The 14,859-nt window shown below is 40.1% G+C and overlaps 1 protein-coding gene across 7 annotated transcripts in view; it reads left to right on the plus strand.

The window, feature by feature from the left end:
• HYDIN (HYDIN axonemal central pair apparatus protein) overlaps positions 1–14,419 on the plus strand; it is a 509,309-nt gene extending 494,890 nt beyond the window's left edge. For all 7 annotated transcript variants that reach the window (XM_074199124.1, XM_074199133.1, XM_074199118.1 and 4 more), the window contains 4 exons: positions 879–1,029; positions 11,108–11,338; positions 11,982–12,206; positions 13,469–14,419. In XM_074199124.1, coding sequence (XP_074055225.1) covers positions 879–1,029; positions 11,108–11,338; positions 11,982–12,206; positions 13,469–13,951 — 1,090 coding nt within the window. In that variant the 3' untranslated portion in view covers positions 13,952–14,419. The remainder of the gene's footprint in view (positions 1–878; positions 1,030–11,107; positions 11,339–11,981; positions 12,207–13,468) is intronic.
• The last annotated feature ends 440 nt before the right edge of the window (positions 14,420–14,859 follow it).

Below are 14,859 nucleotides of genomic sequence, written 5' to 3' on the forward strand. Positions count from 1 at the left end.
TCTGAATAAATAATAACATATTAATATAATTAATGTAACAGCATACTATGGTGCTATAAAAAATGGTAATGATGAAGAGAACAGGGTGGGGAATAAAATTATGAAAACAAAGTCATCCAAAAAAGGGAATCTCATGCCTAGGGGACCCATTCCTAGAAAGTAGTAGACTTTCCCCAATGAAATCTAAGGTCTTCCTGTGGCCGTTCCAACTTTAGTTAGTGCCATTTGCGGGGGTGGGGGGGGAATGGGCAACTAGGTGGCATTGCATTGGATAAAGAGTACCAAGCCTGGAGTCAAGGGGTCCTGAGTTTAAATCTGGACTCAGACACTTACTAGTTGGATGACGCTGGGCAAGTCATTTAACCTTCTTTACTTCAGTTTCCTCATCTGTCAGATGAACTGAAGAAGGAAATGGCAAACGACTCTAGGATTTTTGCCAAGAAAACCCCAAATGGGGTCACAATGAGTTGAATACAAATGAACACCAACAGTAAAATAACCATCTTTTCTCCCACTCCTAAGCTGCCTGCAAGCAATAGGAGTAATGTGGTAGTAAGACCACTGAATTTGCAATCCAGAGAACTGGATTATTGGCATTGTTCTTTACTGCTAAGTGGCCCCAAGGAAGTTTATCTCTCCAACCTTAGTTTTTTTCTTCTATAAAAGTGCCTATAGTTGAAACTCAACTTTGCTTCCTACTAGCTACATAACATCAGACAAATCCCTTGCCCTTCATGGGCTTCAGTTTCCTTACATGTAAAAGGAGGGATCAAGACCAGACTTCCAAAATCCTTCCCCATTCTAGAGTCTTTACTCCTAACCCTTAATCTTGAACAAACAACAACATGGTCTCCATCATCTTCATCACCAATTTCTAGATTCCGAGTCACCATAGACTTGATTAAACCAGAGAAAGCAGACCTGAGCGTGACGATAAAGGGCCTTGATTACATCGACGTCCTGGCAGGATCCAAGAAAGACTACAAGTTGAACTTTTTTTCCTACAAGGAGGGTATATACTCTGTAAAGGTATGCAGACCACCATCACCATCCAGAAGCTCTGGTCATTGGCTTTCTCTTGCCCCTAACATCCAGAGTCTAAGGAAAGTCTGGAACTTCATATCAATGGGGTTTAACACCTGCCAACTATTCCTGTTGCAGAAAGAAGATGCCATGAGGCAGCTGGTCATACAAGCACATGAGACCTAGATGCCAGCTGCCTTCTGACATCCACCCCTACTTGTACCATGGTCTTGCCTCCCTCTAGGCAGGTTGGTCATAGCCATGCCCATGTTTCTCATGGGGCTTATGGTATGACTTCCATGCTCCATCCTGTGGAAAGATAACAAGAGTCTTGGTGTTCAGGGTCAGCATAGACCAGGGAACCAAAACCTCCAGATAACCCAGAAGTGCCCAAACAGAGGGAAACAGAGAGTGGCAGAGATTTTCCAGGGTTCCCATGGTTTATCTGAGTGGCCATATGTCAATCACTTTCTGCTGAATTCTCTTAATTAGTCAAGTTATGATCTGGAGAAAGCTACAAAATGTTAAGGACCAGTCTTTTGAAGAGCATCCTAACCCTTCTGCTTCTGGAGCACTTCCACTCTTTTTCCAATTCTCTTTCCTCATTAGCCTCTCCAGAAAGATTTAAAAGCTGCCACAATAAAAGAAAACTCCATCCTCAGGCTCCAATCTTGTGATCCCTTTCTTTCTTCAAAAGCCAGGAAGAAATATATCTCCCAGGGTCTTTACCAAAATAGTTCCTCTAAGACTGACATCTAAGCCTTCCCAAAAGTACTATTACAATTATATACTTTTGTTTACAAAAAAAAGGAAGCTATAATACAAATTTGTGATTTCATGTATAATTCTCTTTTTTTCAGCTCTGTTTTCTGTATGGAAATGTTCTCTTTTCTTCTATTTCTTTCTCTCTCTTCTCTCTCTCTCCCTCTCTCTCTCTCTCTCTCTCTCTCCTCTCTCTCTCCCCTCCTCCTCCTCCTCCTCCTGTATGAGTATATATGTGTCCCTTGAATTCAGAATGAAAAAGTAAATTTTTTAAAATGTATTTTAACTAGAAAAATAATAGAACAGAGATTGTTTCATTGTATTGTAACATAGGAGGTGATTGATAAATGATGTTAATTGGGGGAAAAAAGAAAAAGAAATGATACACACCCCTAAAAGCAGAATGTTTTTGTATTCTATTAAAAGGTCCATCCAACCATCTGAGAGTAAGGTGGTACAGTAGAAAGTACACTGAATTTGAAGTCAAAGGTTCTAAATTTGTAGTGTAGATCCTTCCTATCCACATGACCTCAATAACATAAAGAAGTTAGGCTAGATGACTTTTAAGCTTTAAATTTATAATCCTATAACTAGATGACTACTAAGTTCCCTCCATCTTTAAATCCTATACTCTACTAATTCCCTTGGATTACAGAGAAGAAAAGAACTTTGTCTAAGCACACAGGATTGAGGAAGAAGAATGGGAATCCATGGCCATACAGCTTAAGTTTGGAAGCAAGGAATGCATTCTTTTTTCTTTTGATTATTATGGCAAGCTTCTCATTTCTAGAAACAAAAACTCAGCCATGTGGGTTGGGCCCCAGCTCTGTGGAGTGAAGGGCTTGGAACTGTTGACTTGGATGGTGCCCTTCATGGTCACCATGGTCAACCCAGAACTGAAGAAGACATCTCAGGTCCACATACTATTGGCTGTGATGGTATGGATGAACATGAATAAGAGGTCAGTTGCTCTCTTAGCACATAGAAAAAACAAACAATACATTATGGAAGGGCCTGCATTCAGTTTCCTTTCTACAGTTGGAAGTTTAGGTTTAATGATTGATCCAATTGACCCAGATATTACCAAGCTCATTAGGTTTCTTCTTCTATTCACTGGCTTCAGTGTCCCTTTGAATTTCTTCATAAAGGGAGAGTGATCATGAGAATGAAGCTGCCTGACTGTCTCCTGAGCTAAAGTCTTTTTTTTCAGGAGAGATAAAAGTAATAGAATTCATTCTTTTTAATGATGTTTCAAAAGTCATTCCTACCCTCTAGGACAAAACATGGAACATAATTTGTGGCCCAGAATGACAAAATGAAAGGTCTTGTGTAAAAATGCAAACAGTTTAATCCATCTTTTAGAAAAAAAAATTTTGGTCTCATTGAGATGATAAACTAATTAATACTAATAATAGCAGTAATAATTATAGCATGTTGACCTGCCACTTATGGTGAGTAGTCATAGGTGTCTTTGTTTTTTTCCCCCCATTTTCCAGAGAAAATACTTTTCTTTATATAATGAAAGAATTGAACTAAGTATTTCAATATTTTCTACAAGCCCATTACCTTTTCATGAAAAGACACTTCTGATGAAAATGTGCATAAATAAATTCAGGCAGCTAGAGCCTCCAGGTTGATAACCCTTTCAAGGGGATCAGCTTTGCCTTGACCTTATGTTATTTTAAGTGTATTCTCAAAGTCTGTGATTTTATGCGAGTCTGTGAGCCCTAAACAATAAGAAGTGTGAAAGGAGCTGAAATAGATCATTTTGCTACTTAAAAAAAAAAGAAACAAAAGACTTTCTACTGCAACTGTCATTAGGTGGTATCCCAGCAGTTTGGTGAAGGGTACAGGATCTGGATTCAGAAAGACCTGAGTTCCAGTCCTGCTTTAGATACTTACTATGTAACATTAGGCAAGTTTCATTTTCTGTAAAATGATGATTATGATAGTACCAACCCCGCAAAGGTTAATATTATTAAATACTTTATTGATGCTTGATACTTTTTTATGTCACTCTCCCTTTCCAGCTTCTAGGTGGCACTGCAGTGGATAGACCACTGCACCTAGAGTCATAAAGATTCATCTTCCTAAATTCAAAATTTGGCCTCAGACACTGACTAGTTGTGTGACCGTGGACAAGTCACTTCATTTTGTTTGCCTCAGTTTCCTCATCTGTAAAATGAATTGGATGAGGAAATGTCAAACCATTTCAGTATCTTAACCATCGAAAACCCCAAATGGATTAAGAGTCAGATACAACAGAAAAAAACTAAACAACTCTGTTTCTAATGAATTCCCCCACCAACCTCCATCAAAGAATACTATTATAAACAACATCATAGTATAGTTCAGCAAAATACAATGACCACATCTCACAACTTATGCCTTATCTTCTACCTGGAGACCCATGTTCTTTCTGATGAGAGGAGAGGAGGGGCATGTGTAAATCTATCCTCTGTGGTCACATTGGCTTTTTAATGTCTTCTAAACACACATACACACACACACACACACACACACACACACACACACACACAGACATATTCCAGTGATCCAGGCTATCTAAACCATGAAAAGCAAAATATCCTAAAAGAATAACTATAATTGATAGTGTCTGCAACTGAATATTTTTAATTGATTTTTTCATTTTTTATTGATATCTTATTTTTCCAAATATTTGTTATCAAAGTTTTTTCAACATTCATCTATAGGTATATGTATGTTATTAAGTTACAAAATTTCCTTCTACCCTCCCTTCCCCACTCCCCTCCCCTCAGAGGCAAATGGTCAGATTAATATTATACATATATATTTTGATAAACATTTTTACAAGATTAGTAATTTTCAGCATGAGAAATTAGGATTAAGGGAAAGAAATACATAAGAGATACTTTTTATAAAGTGTTCATCAGATTCTGAAGGGGTTTTTGTTTTGTTTTGTTTTTCTTCCTCTGGATGGGGATAGCATTGTCCATAACTAGTCTAATAGAGTTGCCCCAGCACTCTGAACTGCTGAGAGCAGCTTCATCCATCAGGAATGATCATCTCACAATGTAGTTGTTAATGAGTACATTGTTCTCTTGATTTTAATCCCTTCCCTTGGCATCAGATCCTGTAACATCGGATCCTGCAATCCATTCCATTCTTCTCTAGAATCTGACCATCTATGGTTTCTTATAGAACAAAAATATTCCATAGTATTCATGCACCATAACTTGTTTAGCCATTCTCCAATTGATGGACTCAGTTTCCATTTATTTAAGTGGTCTTTATATAATTGAGTATTTGGTTCATTCTGCATCACCACAGTCCAATACAAACTTAATAGAATTCATTATATTCAGCCCTACTTATGTCACACTGTTGCTCATAAACCATAATCTTTTTGACTCTTCTCAAATATTGGGCATATGATTTGTTCCCAACCTTTATAATGATGCTACTATGCATCTTTTTATATCACTCTGTGCATTCTCATTGTATATGACCTCCTTGAGTGATGAGCATAAGAAAGCGATTGTTATTTCAAAGGATATGAAGCTTTTGGAACTTTTCTAAAGATCTTCACATCACCCACTAGAGATTGTTATTTTTTACAATTTAAAGACGGGGAAACTAAGGCAAATAGAGGTTAATTAACTCACCAAAGACCCCACAGACAGTGACTGAGATTGGATTTAGTTTTCCTGATGCTGACTCCTTTCACTTCATCACCTGCTTACCTACATAGTTTTAATTCATCTGTTTCCACATTCCTACCAGTATTTAATTTTTCCATCTCACCAGACTCTTCTAATTTCAACATAGAGAGTATTAAAAGAATTGAGCACTCCCAAGACCTCAGACACTGTTGACCCTGTGCATGTGGTCAGTAAGTGCTCTACTTTTGCCTCACCTTCAGAGGGATTGGGCTAGATCATTCCCAAGGAGCCCTCCAACTCTTATCTTATCACCCTATGTTCCTATGAAAACACGATGAAGATGAAAATCATGTGGACCTAATGCAACATGTTTCTCATCTAAGGACGTGACTTGGAGAAGCTTCCCAGAGTTCTGATCTGGATGAACCACCAAACAGTATCAATTGAACCACTCTGAAAACTATTACAGCAATCTCAAAGTACTCCCAAGCTCCTAGCCCTGAGTCCCCCAGGTTCACATCTCAAATCTGGAGGCATAAATTAATTCTCTAAAAATAGTCATTCAAATGATTCTAACTTCTACTTCTGGTTTCTAATTTTGCTTCCCTTCTCAGAATAGCCCCAAAGAATTTCTTCACTTGACTAATGAATTTACAAAAGGAAAAAAGGTAAATTATAAATCACAGCAGCCAATGAAATGACAGAGAAAGACACAGATATTGCTGATCCAATTTACAAAGCCCACCCCCCCATTTTCTGCATTCAGTGTTCCTCTCCTACAATGTGGAGACAGATTCAAAGACTTTTGTCTTGGATCGTTGAGGGTATAGTTTTTTTTTTCCCTTTTGTTAAAGGAATGCTACTAATCAATTTTGACCTTAAAGATCAAGTGAAGGGAAGGAAGGTATTAGGGAAGAAGGAGCCATGTTTTCAATCAGTTGATAGTACCTCACTGCAGCCAACTTCTCCTGGCCACCTAACACCAGGCAAAGCTGATGTGAAGAAAACCTCTGTCAAAGCAGTCCCTTCTCGTCATCTTTTCCCAATGAGAATTCACATCCACTAGAAACCAAAAGAACTTCCTTATATATCACCTCATCTACAGTTTCTGGGGATAAGAGGAACCAGATCTTTCTCTGACCAAGAACCTTCCATCTCCTGCTGTGAACCGCCCCTGAGTAAGAAGCAAGAGGTCCTCAGGGCTGACAAGTCATGCCAGCACAAAACAAATCCCACCTCCCGTTGCCAGCCCAATTTCCCACCTGGGATGTGAAGAATCTCCAGGGCAAAGATAATCAACCTTCCCTTTAGCCTCAGATCTTCTTTCACCTACAGTGCCTTCCCTTGAGGGAAGAGTTAAAAGTTAATGGCAAAGGGGCGGCTAGGTGGCACAGTGGATAGAGCACCAGCCCTGGAGTCAGGAGTACTTGAGTTCAAATCCAACCTCAGACATTTAGTAATGACCTAGCTGTGTAGCCTTGGGCAAGCCACTTAATCCTATTTGACTTGCAAAAACTTAAAAAAAAAGTTAATGGCAAATGGAACTTTCTTCCCCTGTTACACAGTTTCAGTCCCCAATCTCCAGTCTTTGAAGGGAAGAGGAATAATAAAATAGGGCTGTCCATTTGACCATAAGCTTTCCATTTCATGTCAATCTCCAGTTTTCCTTGGGAGGAGGAGTAATGCCTTCCACTCAGTAGTGAACATTCTCACACCTCACATCCTAGACATCCCAGGGATTCTGAACTGTAGGTTACCCTCTAGACTCTCTTCCCCTTCCCCCAACACTGAATTCCTTATTCCCATGCTCCTCAAACTTCCCACCCCAAGTTCCAACCAAACACTCCCTTCCCCTTTCACTGGGCCTTCTGGATTGCCTGTTCCATAAGCAGCAACTTCCCTTCATTCCAAATCTTTTCCTCTCCTACTCCCTCCAGCTAATAGCTATTCCTAAAACCCAGCTCCCCCAGATGGCATAGTCTCCTGCCTGGTCACCCTTTCCAGTACTAGCTGCACCTGCACTCATTCTCCTCAGGTCCAGGGAGGGGAGCTGGAATACTTCTCCATTGCCATTTCCAGGTTCTCTCCCTACATCTATCTTAGGAATAGCTCTTCTTTTGAAGTTCACATAATTCAAATTTGCCACTCAATCAAAATTCTGGTAGCCATTATCTACAAACCTCGAGATCAATCCCTTTCATTCCTCAATGAGCATAGTACTTGGCTTAAAATTTTTCTCTCCTCCCTAACTCCTGCCCTCATAACTGGAGACTTCAACATATATATATATATACATATATATTGCCTCTCCTTCAAATACCCTAATCAATTGGTTGCTCAACTTATTTCCAATAACCTATTCCTCTAATCCACCTAGTCATATCCACCATTATATCTCTCTCTGATCAAGAATTCTTAAATCTGCTTATTCTGCTCCAACTCTCTATTGATTTCTAATCATCAACTCTAACTATTATTCATCCATCTTGAACTGGATGTCTAGTAGACTTCATAGACTGAACATGTCTCATCTTTCCTCCTAAAAACACTCCATCTCCTACCTTCCCTGGAGGGCAACATCATTCTCTCCATCCTTTAGAAGTCTTCCAACCTAGGAGTCATCACTGACCCCTCACTATCTTTCATTCCCCATATCCAAGCTATTGCCAAGGCCTATTGATTTCATTTTTGCAATATCTCTAGAATATGCTCCCTTCTCTATGACACTACGGTACTACCACACTGGAATAGGCCCTCATCACCTCACTTCTGGACTCCTGTAATAACATTCTGGTAGGTCTGTTTGCCTCAAGTTTTTCCCCACTCCAATTCCACTTCCATTCAGCCACGAAAGTGGTTTTCCTGAAACACAGGTCTGACTGTCACACCATTCAATAAACCATACAATACGACCATTCAATAAACTTCAGTGACTCCCTATCACCTGTAAGATTCTTGCCAGAGTCATTCTCAATAGACTGATGGTCACTTCCCTGAGAGTTAGTATGGCTTCGGAAAGGGTAGAGAAACAGTCTATATGGTGTTTGCTGCCCAACAACTAGGAAAAATGCCAGGAAGAGAACAGAGGTCTGTTTACAGACTTTACAGACTTTGTAGGTCTGACCAAGACCTTTGGTACCATCAGTCATGAGGGCTTATGGAAAATTATGTCAAAATTTGGTTGCCCTGAGAATTTCATCAGTATTGTACGTGAATTTCATGATGGTGTGCAAGCCCGGGTTCTGTATAGTGGACAATGCTGACAAGATTTCCTAATCACTGATACAGTGAAGCAAGAATGTGTTCTTGCTCCCAAACTTTTTAGCATGATGTTTTCAGTCATGTTATCAAATGCCTTCACTGAGGATGAACATGACCTCAAGGTTAGCTACCACACTGATGGCAAATTCTTTGACTTGAAAAGGCTAATAAGCCAAACCAAAGGGGATGATGGTGCCCTCAATGCAGCCTCTGAAGGTAAGATGCAACAAAGTATGGATAAATTCTCCTTTGCTTATGCTAATTTTGGTCTATCAATTATAATAGTAATATTTTACATCAGGGAGGTGATACTATGACAAACAGGTAAATTGGATTTGAGTGAGGAGATACTGTGCTAGGTCACCAGCTTCACTTTCTCCTCCAGAGCCATCTGGGTCCAATGGCCAGATATGAATCAGGATGACTGGAGATGGCCCTGGATACATGGCAATCAGGGTTAAGTGACTTGCCCAAGGTTTCACAGATAATAAGGGTCAAGTGCCTGAAGCTGGATTCAAACTCCTCCAGCACCACACCATCCAAATGTGAAACCATTGATTACAGAAAGAAGTTTTGAGTATTGTGGACAAGTTTACTTACCTTGGGAGTGACCTTTTCAAGGATCTTCACATTGACAATGAGGTTGACACTTGCATCATCAAAGCTAGCTCAGTATTTGGGAGGCTCTGAAAGAAAGTATGGGAGAGAAGAGTTATTAGACTGACTATTAAACTGAAGGTCTACAGAGCTGTTGTACTGACCTCTTTGCTATATGGACAATCTATGATCACCATCTCAGGAAACCTAATCACTTTCATTTAAATTGTCTTAGGAAGATTCTGAAGATCACCTGGTAGGAGAAGATGCCAGACACTGAGGTCCTTTCTCAAGCTAAACTGCTTAGCATTCCAACATGACTTCAGATAGTGCAACTATGATGGGCTGGACATGTTATTAAAATGCCAAACATACACTTGCCAAAAAGACTATTTTATGGAGAACTCACACAGGGCAAGCACTCACAAAGGGGTCAGAGGAAGCAATACTGTGACACCCTGAAGGTCTCTCTTAAGAACTATGGAATGGGGCAGCTAGGTGGCGCAGTGGATAGAGCACCAGCCCTGGAGCCAGGAGTACCTGAGTTCAAATATGGCCTCCGACACTTAATAATTACCTAGCTGTGTGGCCTTGGGCAAGTCACTTAACCCCATTGCCTTGCAAAAACTAAAAAAAAAAGAACTATGGGATGGATTGTACAGCATGGGAGATACTGGCATAGGATCACCCAGCATGGCATACCCTTATCAGTGAGGGTGCTGCTCTCTATAAGAAGGCAGAATTGAAACACTTCAAAGAAAACCTGACATCCATAAGTTTAGAGTACCCACCTCACGTGTTCACCTAGACTATTTGTGCCCAACCTGTGGTAGAGCATTCCAAACTCATATTGGTCTGATCAGCCATAGATGGACACATTGTAATTTGACTCAAACATAGTGATGTCATTTTGGTCATCTTCAATAATGAAGAACCAACCAACTAACCTACCCCACCACCACCACCTTTATAGTGTTCTTTCACTTTACTCCTCACAGGATACCATTTGCTCTACTGATAATGGTCTCCTGACTGGTCCAGGAATAAGACACTCTTATCTCCCAGCTCCAGGCCTTTTTTCTGACTGTCCCTCAAATCTAGAGTACTCTCTATCCTCAATTCCATTTACTAGCTTCCCTGACTTCTGTTTAAGTCCCACCTAAAATCTCATTTTTACAGGAAGCCTTTCCTAACCCATCTTAATCCTAGTGCCTTACCACTCTTAATTATTTCCTATTTATGTAGTATATATATAGTTTATTTGTACATTTGTTTTCTTTTCTCCCCTCTTAGATTGTGAGTTCCTTGAGGACTGCCTTTTGGTTCTTTTGTAGTCCAAGCAATTATCCCAGTCCCTGAGCCCATACAGTAATCACTCAAATGTTTATTGATTATTTGTTTTTACACAAACACAATATTCTTCATACATGATTCCTCTTGCCATTGATTTTATAAGTAGTAACAGGAGAGTGTGCCCTAGATTTTTAGGGCAACTTTGAAACTTTTATTTCTATACTAATTTATTGAATGTCTTTGCTTTGGGAAAAGGAATCAGAAGAAAAGGTTTTGACAGAGCCGAGTAATCCCTGACAGTTGCTCTTTTGATGGGCATCCCCTCCATCCTTTCCATCTACACATTTGACTTCCCCTCCCTTATTCCCCCCTCTTTGGCACCTAAGACCCAGAAAATGCAGGGGGAAGCAAATGTTGAGCACAAGGAGTTATAGCTATACTCCCAAGTCTTCATATTCATTTCAGATGAGATAATGATCCTCTAGTTCTAAACTGCTCACTCTCCTACTCTTTCCCTGTGACTTCAGGTGACCTTCCGCAATGAAACCAACAATGAGTACCTCTTCTACTTAGTGACTTTCAAGGTCCTCTCTTCCGGGATCATGAAGACGATCGAATTGAGCACCTTTGTTAGGCAGAGCACCACAGCCTCCATCAAGGTGGAAAACCCCCTGCCTTTCACCATCTTCTTCACCACAGACTGTCGAATACCTGATATCAGTATACCTTCCCAGTTTTCAGTGCCAGCCAATTCAGAGGTATGAAGTATAAACACATCTGCCCTTTTTGCATATGATGTTATCATTCTCTGATTGGTTAAAATTTGGAGTGTTTAGAAAAAAAGTGGGTTAATTTCCTTAGAGCAAATCTCTGAGTTTGTTTTGTTTTGTTTTCACAACTCTAGTCCTGTAGAAGTAAATGAGGCTGCTTAATGCTGATTGAAATGATCAAGGAAATGGATGGGACATAAGGTTATGACTAGCTTTGGGGGGTAGAGGTCAGTATCTTTTAGTATCAACCATTAATGATGTTCCAGAAATAGGCAAAGTCTCCACTAAGTAAGGTTTGGTGTCTTGAATTTGGAATACACATGGAATGAGTTACTTGGTCTTTAGCATCTTAAGTTACCAATTCAGAACCATAGCAATATGAAAAAGGAAGAAGCATTTTACTAGATATAGAGATCAAGGATACAGAAACCCAAGATACCTTAGCCTGGAAAAGAAGGACTCATTCATCGAGTTCCTAAATCAATCCCAAGCATATACCCCAAGGAACAAGCAACTGCAGCCAATGTTAGGAAAGTTACATCCCTGGTGTACCTTAGGGTCTTTTCCCAACCCTACAGTGAGAAGAAGCCCAAACTTCTCTGCTTGACCAGAATTTCTTTCTTCTCACCAGGGTATGGTAACATTTGATTTCCTACCTCTGAAAGCTGGGGAGACTGTTGGGCGACTGAATCTACACCAGAGTGATCTGGGCACCTACCAATATGAACTCAATCTTAAGGCCTTGCCAGCCCCTCCTGAGAAGCCTGTCTACTTCCAGACTGTCCTAGGTAGCAGCCAGACCCTTAACACTAAGTTCATTAACTACACCCGTCAGAAGATAGAATATTCATGTAAGGTGAGTGACGTGGCCTACTCCTTGGTGCCAGAAGCTCAGACTCCAAATGATACATTAAGGAGGGCACAGAAACCCTAGGAAGCTAAAATTCAGAGAAATTCATGATTATCTTCTCCACTTAGCACCTGTGGCAGAGCAGAACTGAACTGGAAATCTCCAGGCAATTAAGTCTTGCAACAAGTTACCATTCAATCCATTCCTTGCCCACCATGGGTCTATTCAAATCCACCAAAACACATACACAGAGACACACAAACACATATGCCACATACATATATGCACACACATACACATGTGTACACAGAGAGACACAAAAGACACAAACACATACACATGGGCACACACATGCTCACACACATACCCCTCCATCAGACCCCATCATGCTTTGTAGGTCACTTCAGATTGATCAGGTAGAGAAAAATGCCATAAGCTAAGTCCACCCTTCTACAAAGAACCTAAACTTCATCAAAATCTACTCGTTTTTGGGTGAGATAGGTATAATAAAGTTCCTCCAGAGAGTAAACTTCATTGACTAAGATCATATGTCATTGGTACTTTCTGCATAGGAAAATCATTATAAGTAAAAATTTAAAAAATTAAAATAACTACCCAATAAGATAAATAATGAAAGCAAACATCTAATAAGAAATATCTACATCAGCTGCCTTTCCCTTTTCTTTTAGGCTAGAAGGATCAAATTCCAATAGAAAGGGGGCCGCTAACCTCTATAGATGTGGGCTACAGATTGATTTAGAGAATCATATATTGAAATTGTCTGTTTTATTGAATTTTTATTTATTTTAGTTGAAAATTTCCCAAAGACATTTTAATCTGGTCTGTGGACACTTGGGAGTCTTATAGAGTAGGCCACATATTTGGCATCTCTGTCATATTTTGAAATTAGGCCATCCCAGTGATTTGCTCTGTTCAAAATTCACATGATTTGAGACAACATCCACCAAAAACAACTGCTGAATAAGGTGGCTCACCCCTACTTCCTTTTACCATTCCAGGACCAGTATAAAGATTGATGTTACTCTATTACTATGGGCAATGGATCTCTGGTAGGAGTCAATTGTTGGACAGATCTGGAATAATATGACTAAAATGTGTTCTCTTAAATCTCAGCTCACTAAGGGATCTCCAAGGATGGATCTACACTCCCCATCTTATTTCCCTTTGTGCACCATATTACTTTTCAACCTAAACATTTACCAAGATTTTCTCTCTGATTCTGGGTTTTCTATATGTTCTCATTTCAGATAGACAATCCAGACTTTCATGTGGAGAAGATTGTTTATGCAGCCCCTGGGGCCCAAGGAGGCACTGAAGTCAATGTGGAAATCAACTTTGAACCCAGTCAGCTAGGTGAAATGAGGGGCATGCTCTATCTCTCCTCTCCCATAGGAGGGGAATACATCATCCCACTCATTGGACTGGCCCAATACCCCAAAGCCCAGGGTCCCATCCAAATCAAAGCAGGTTCCAGCACTATCATCCCCTTTAAAAACATTTTCCACCACCAAATGTCCTATTCCTTCGTAGTAGAGAGCTCAGCCTTCTCTGTCAAAGCCCTTGATACTGTGCGTCCTAAGAAAATCAACAACATTACTGTCTCCTTCGAAGGGAACACTACAGGTCACAAAAATCCCATCACCTCCAAGCTCATTGTGTCCTGCCTCCATGCCACTGGCAATGAAGCAGGAATCAAGTGGATCTATTATCTGAAAGGGATCACCCCATAGAATTAACCAGGAATCAATTGTTTGTAAACTAAGTAAAACCCTTTTCCTTGGTCTTCTGGAACCATCAGTATTTTCTGAACTCTCTAGTCAAGATCTCTTAGGCCACCCCCACCCAAGGTGCCATCCTCCTTATGGCTCTCTCTTCCTAAAGCTCCAGGCTCTTAGTTAAGAAAAACAGGGGGAAGCTGGAGTTCTCTTAAAACTCATTATTTGTTGTCCAAACTCACTAGAGACTATATGTATCAACCCTAACAATAATAGAAGATGGGGAGTTTATGCCCATGGTAGAGCTCCATTCTCCTTTGGTATATATAAACCCTTATCAAATATATGTCTACTCACAGTCACATAAAAGTCTATTATGATATTTTTTTATTTTAAGTTTTAAATGATTTAGTTATTTCTGAATTACAGATTTTTCAAATTTTTCTTCCCCCCCCCACTATCCAATAAAGATTTATTAAGAAAGCATTGTGCAACTATCCATAAACCTTTATTCAGTAGTCCCTCAGCAACCCAAGTGGACACCAACTGGTCTTCACATGCCCTTACCTAGTGATATGTTTAGACACAACATGAATCCAAAAAATGGTCAATGTCTTTGACCCAGTCTTCAAGCAAAGTTGTTTGGGGGGGTAAGGGTGGTTGGGGGATGGATTGCTCTGGTGCCTACTCACCTGCTGTCCCCCTCAAGCCTACTTTACAGTTCTTATTCCTCTCAGTTATCCAGCTATCTCTATGCCAATCACAAATCATCTCTGGGAAATACTATGGATCCAAACCTGCTGCCATAGAGATGTCATTCCCTGTCAGGAATGCACTAAACCTGCTATGTGGCCAGTAGGGAGAGCTGTGGAAATGGAAAAGCATGAAAGTTCTTAGTTGCTCCTGGATTCCAGAAGTTAGCC

This window comes from Macrotis lagotis, chromosome 1, assembly GCF_037893015.1.
Source record: "Macrotis lagotis isolate mMagLag1 chromosome 1, bilby.v1.9.chrom.fasta, whole genome shotgun sequence".
In the NCBI taxonomy this organism is placed as follows: domain Eukaryota; kingdom Metazoa; phylum Chordata; class Mammalia; order Peramelemorphia; family Peramelidae; genus Macrotis; species Macrotis lagotis.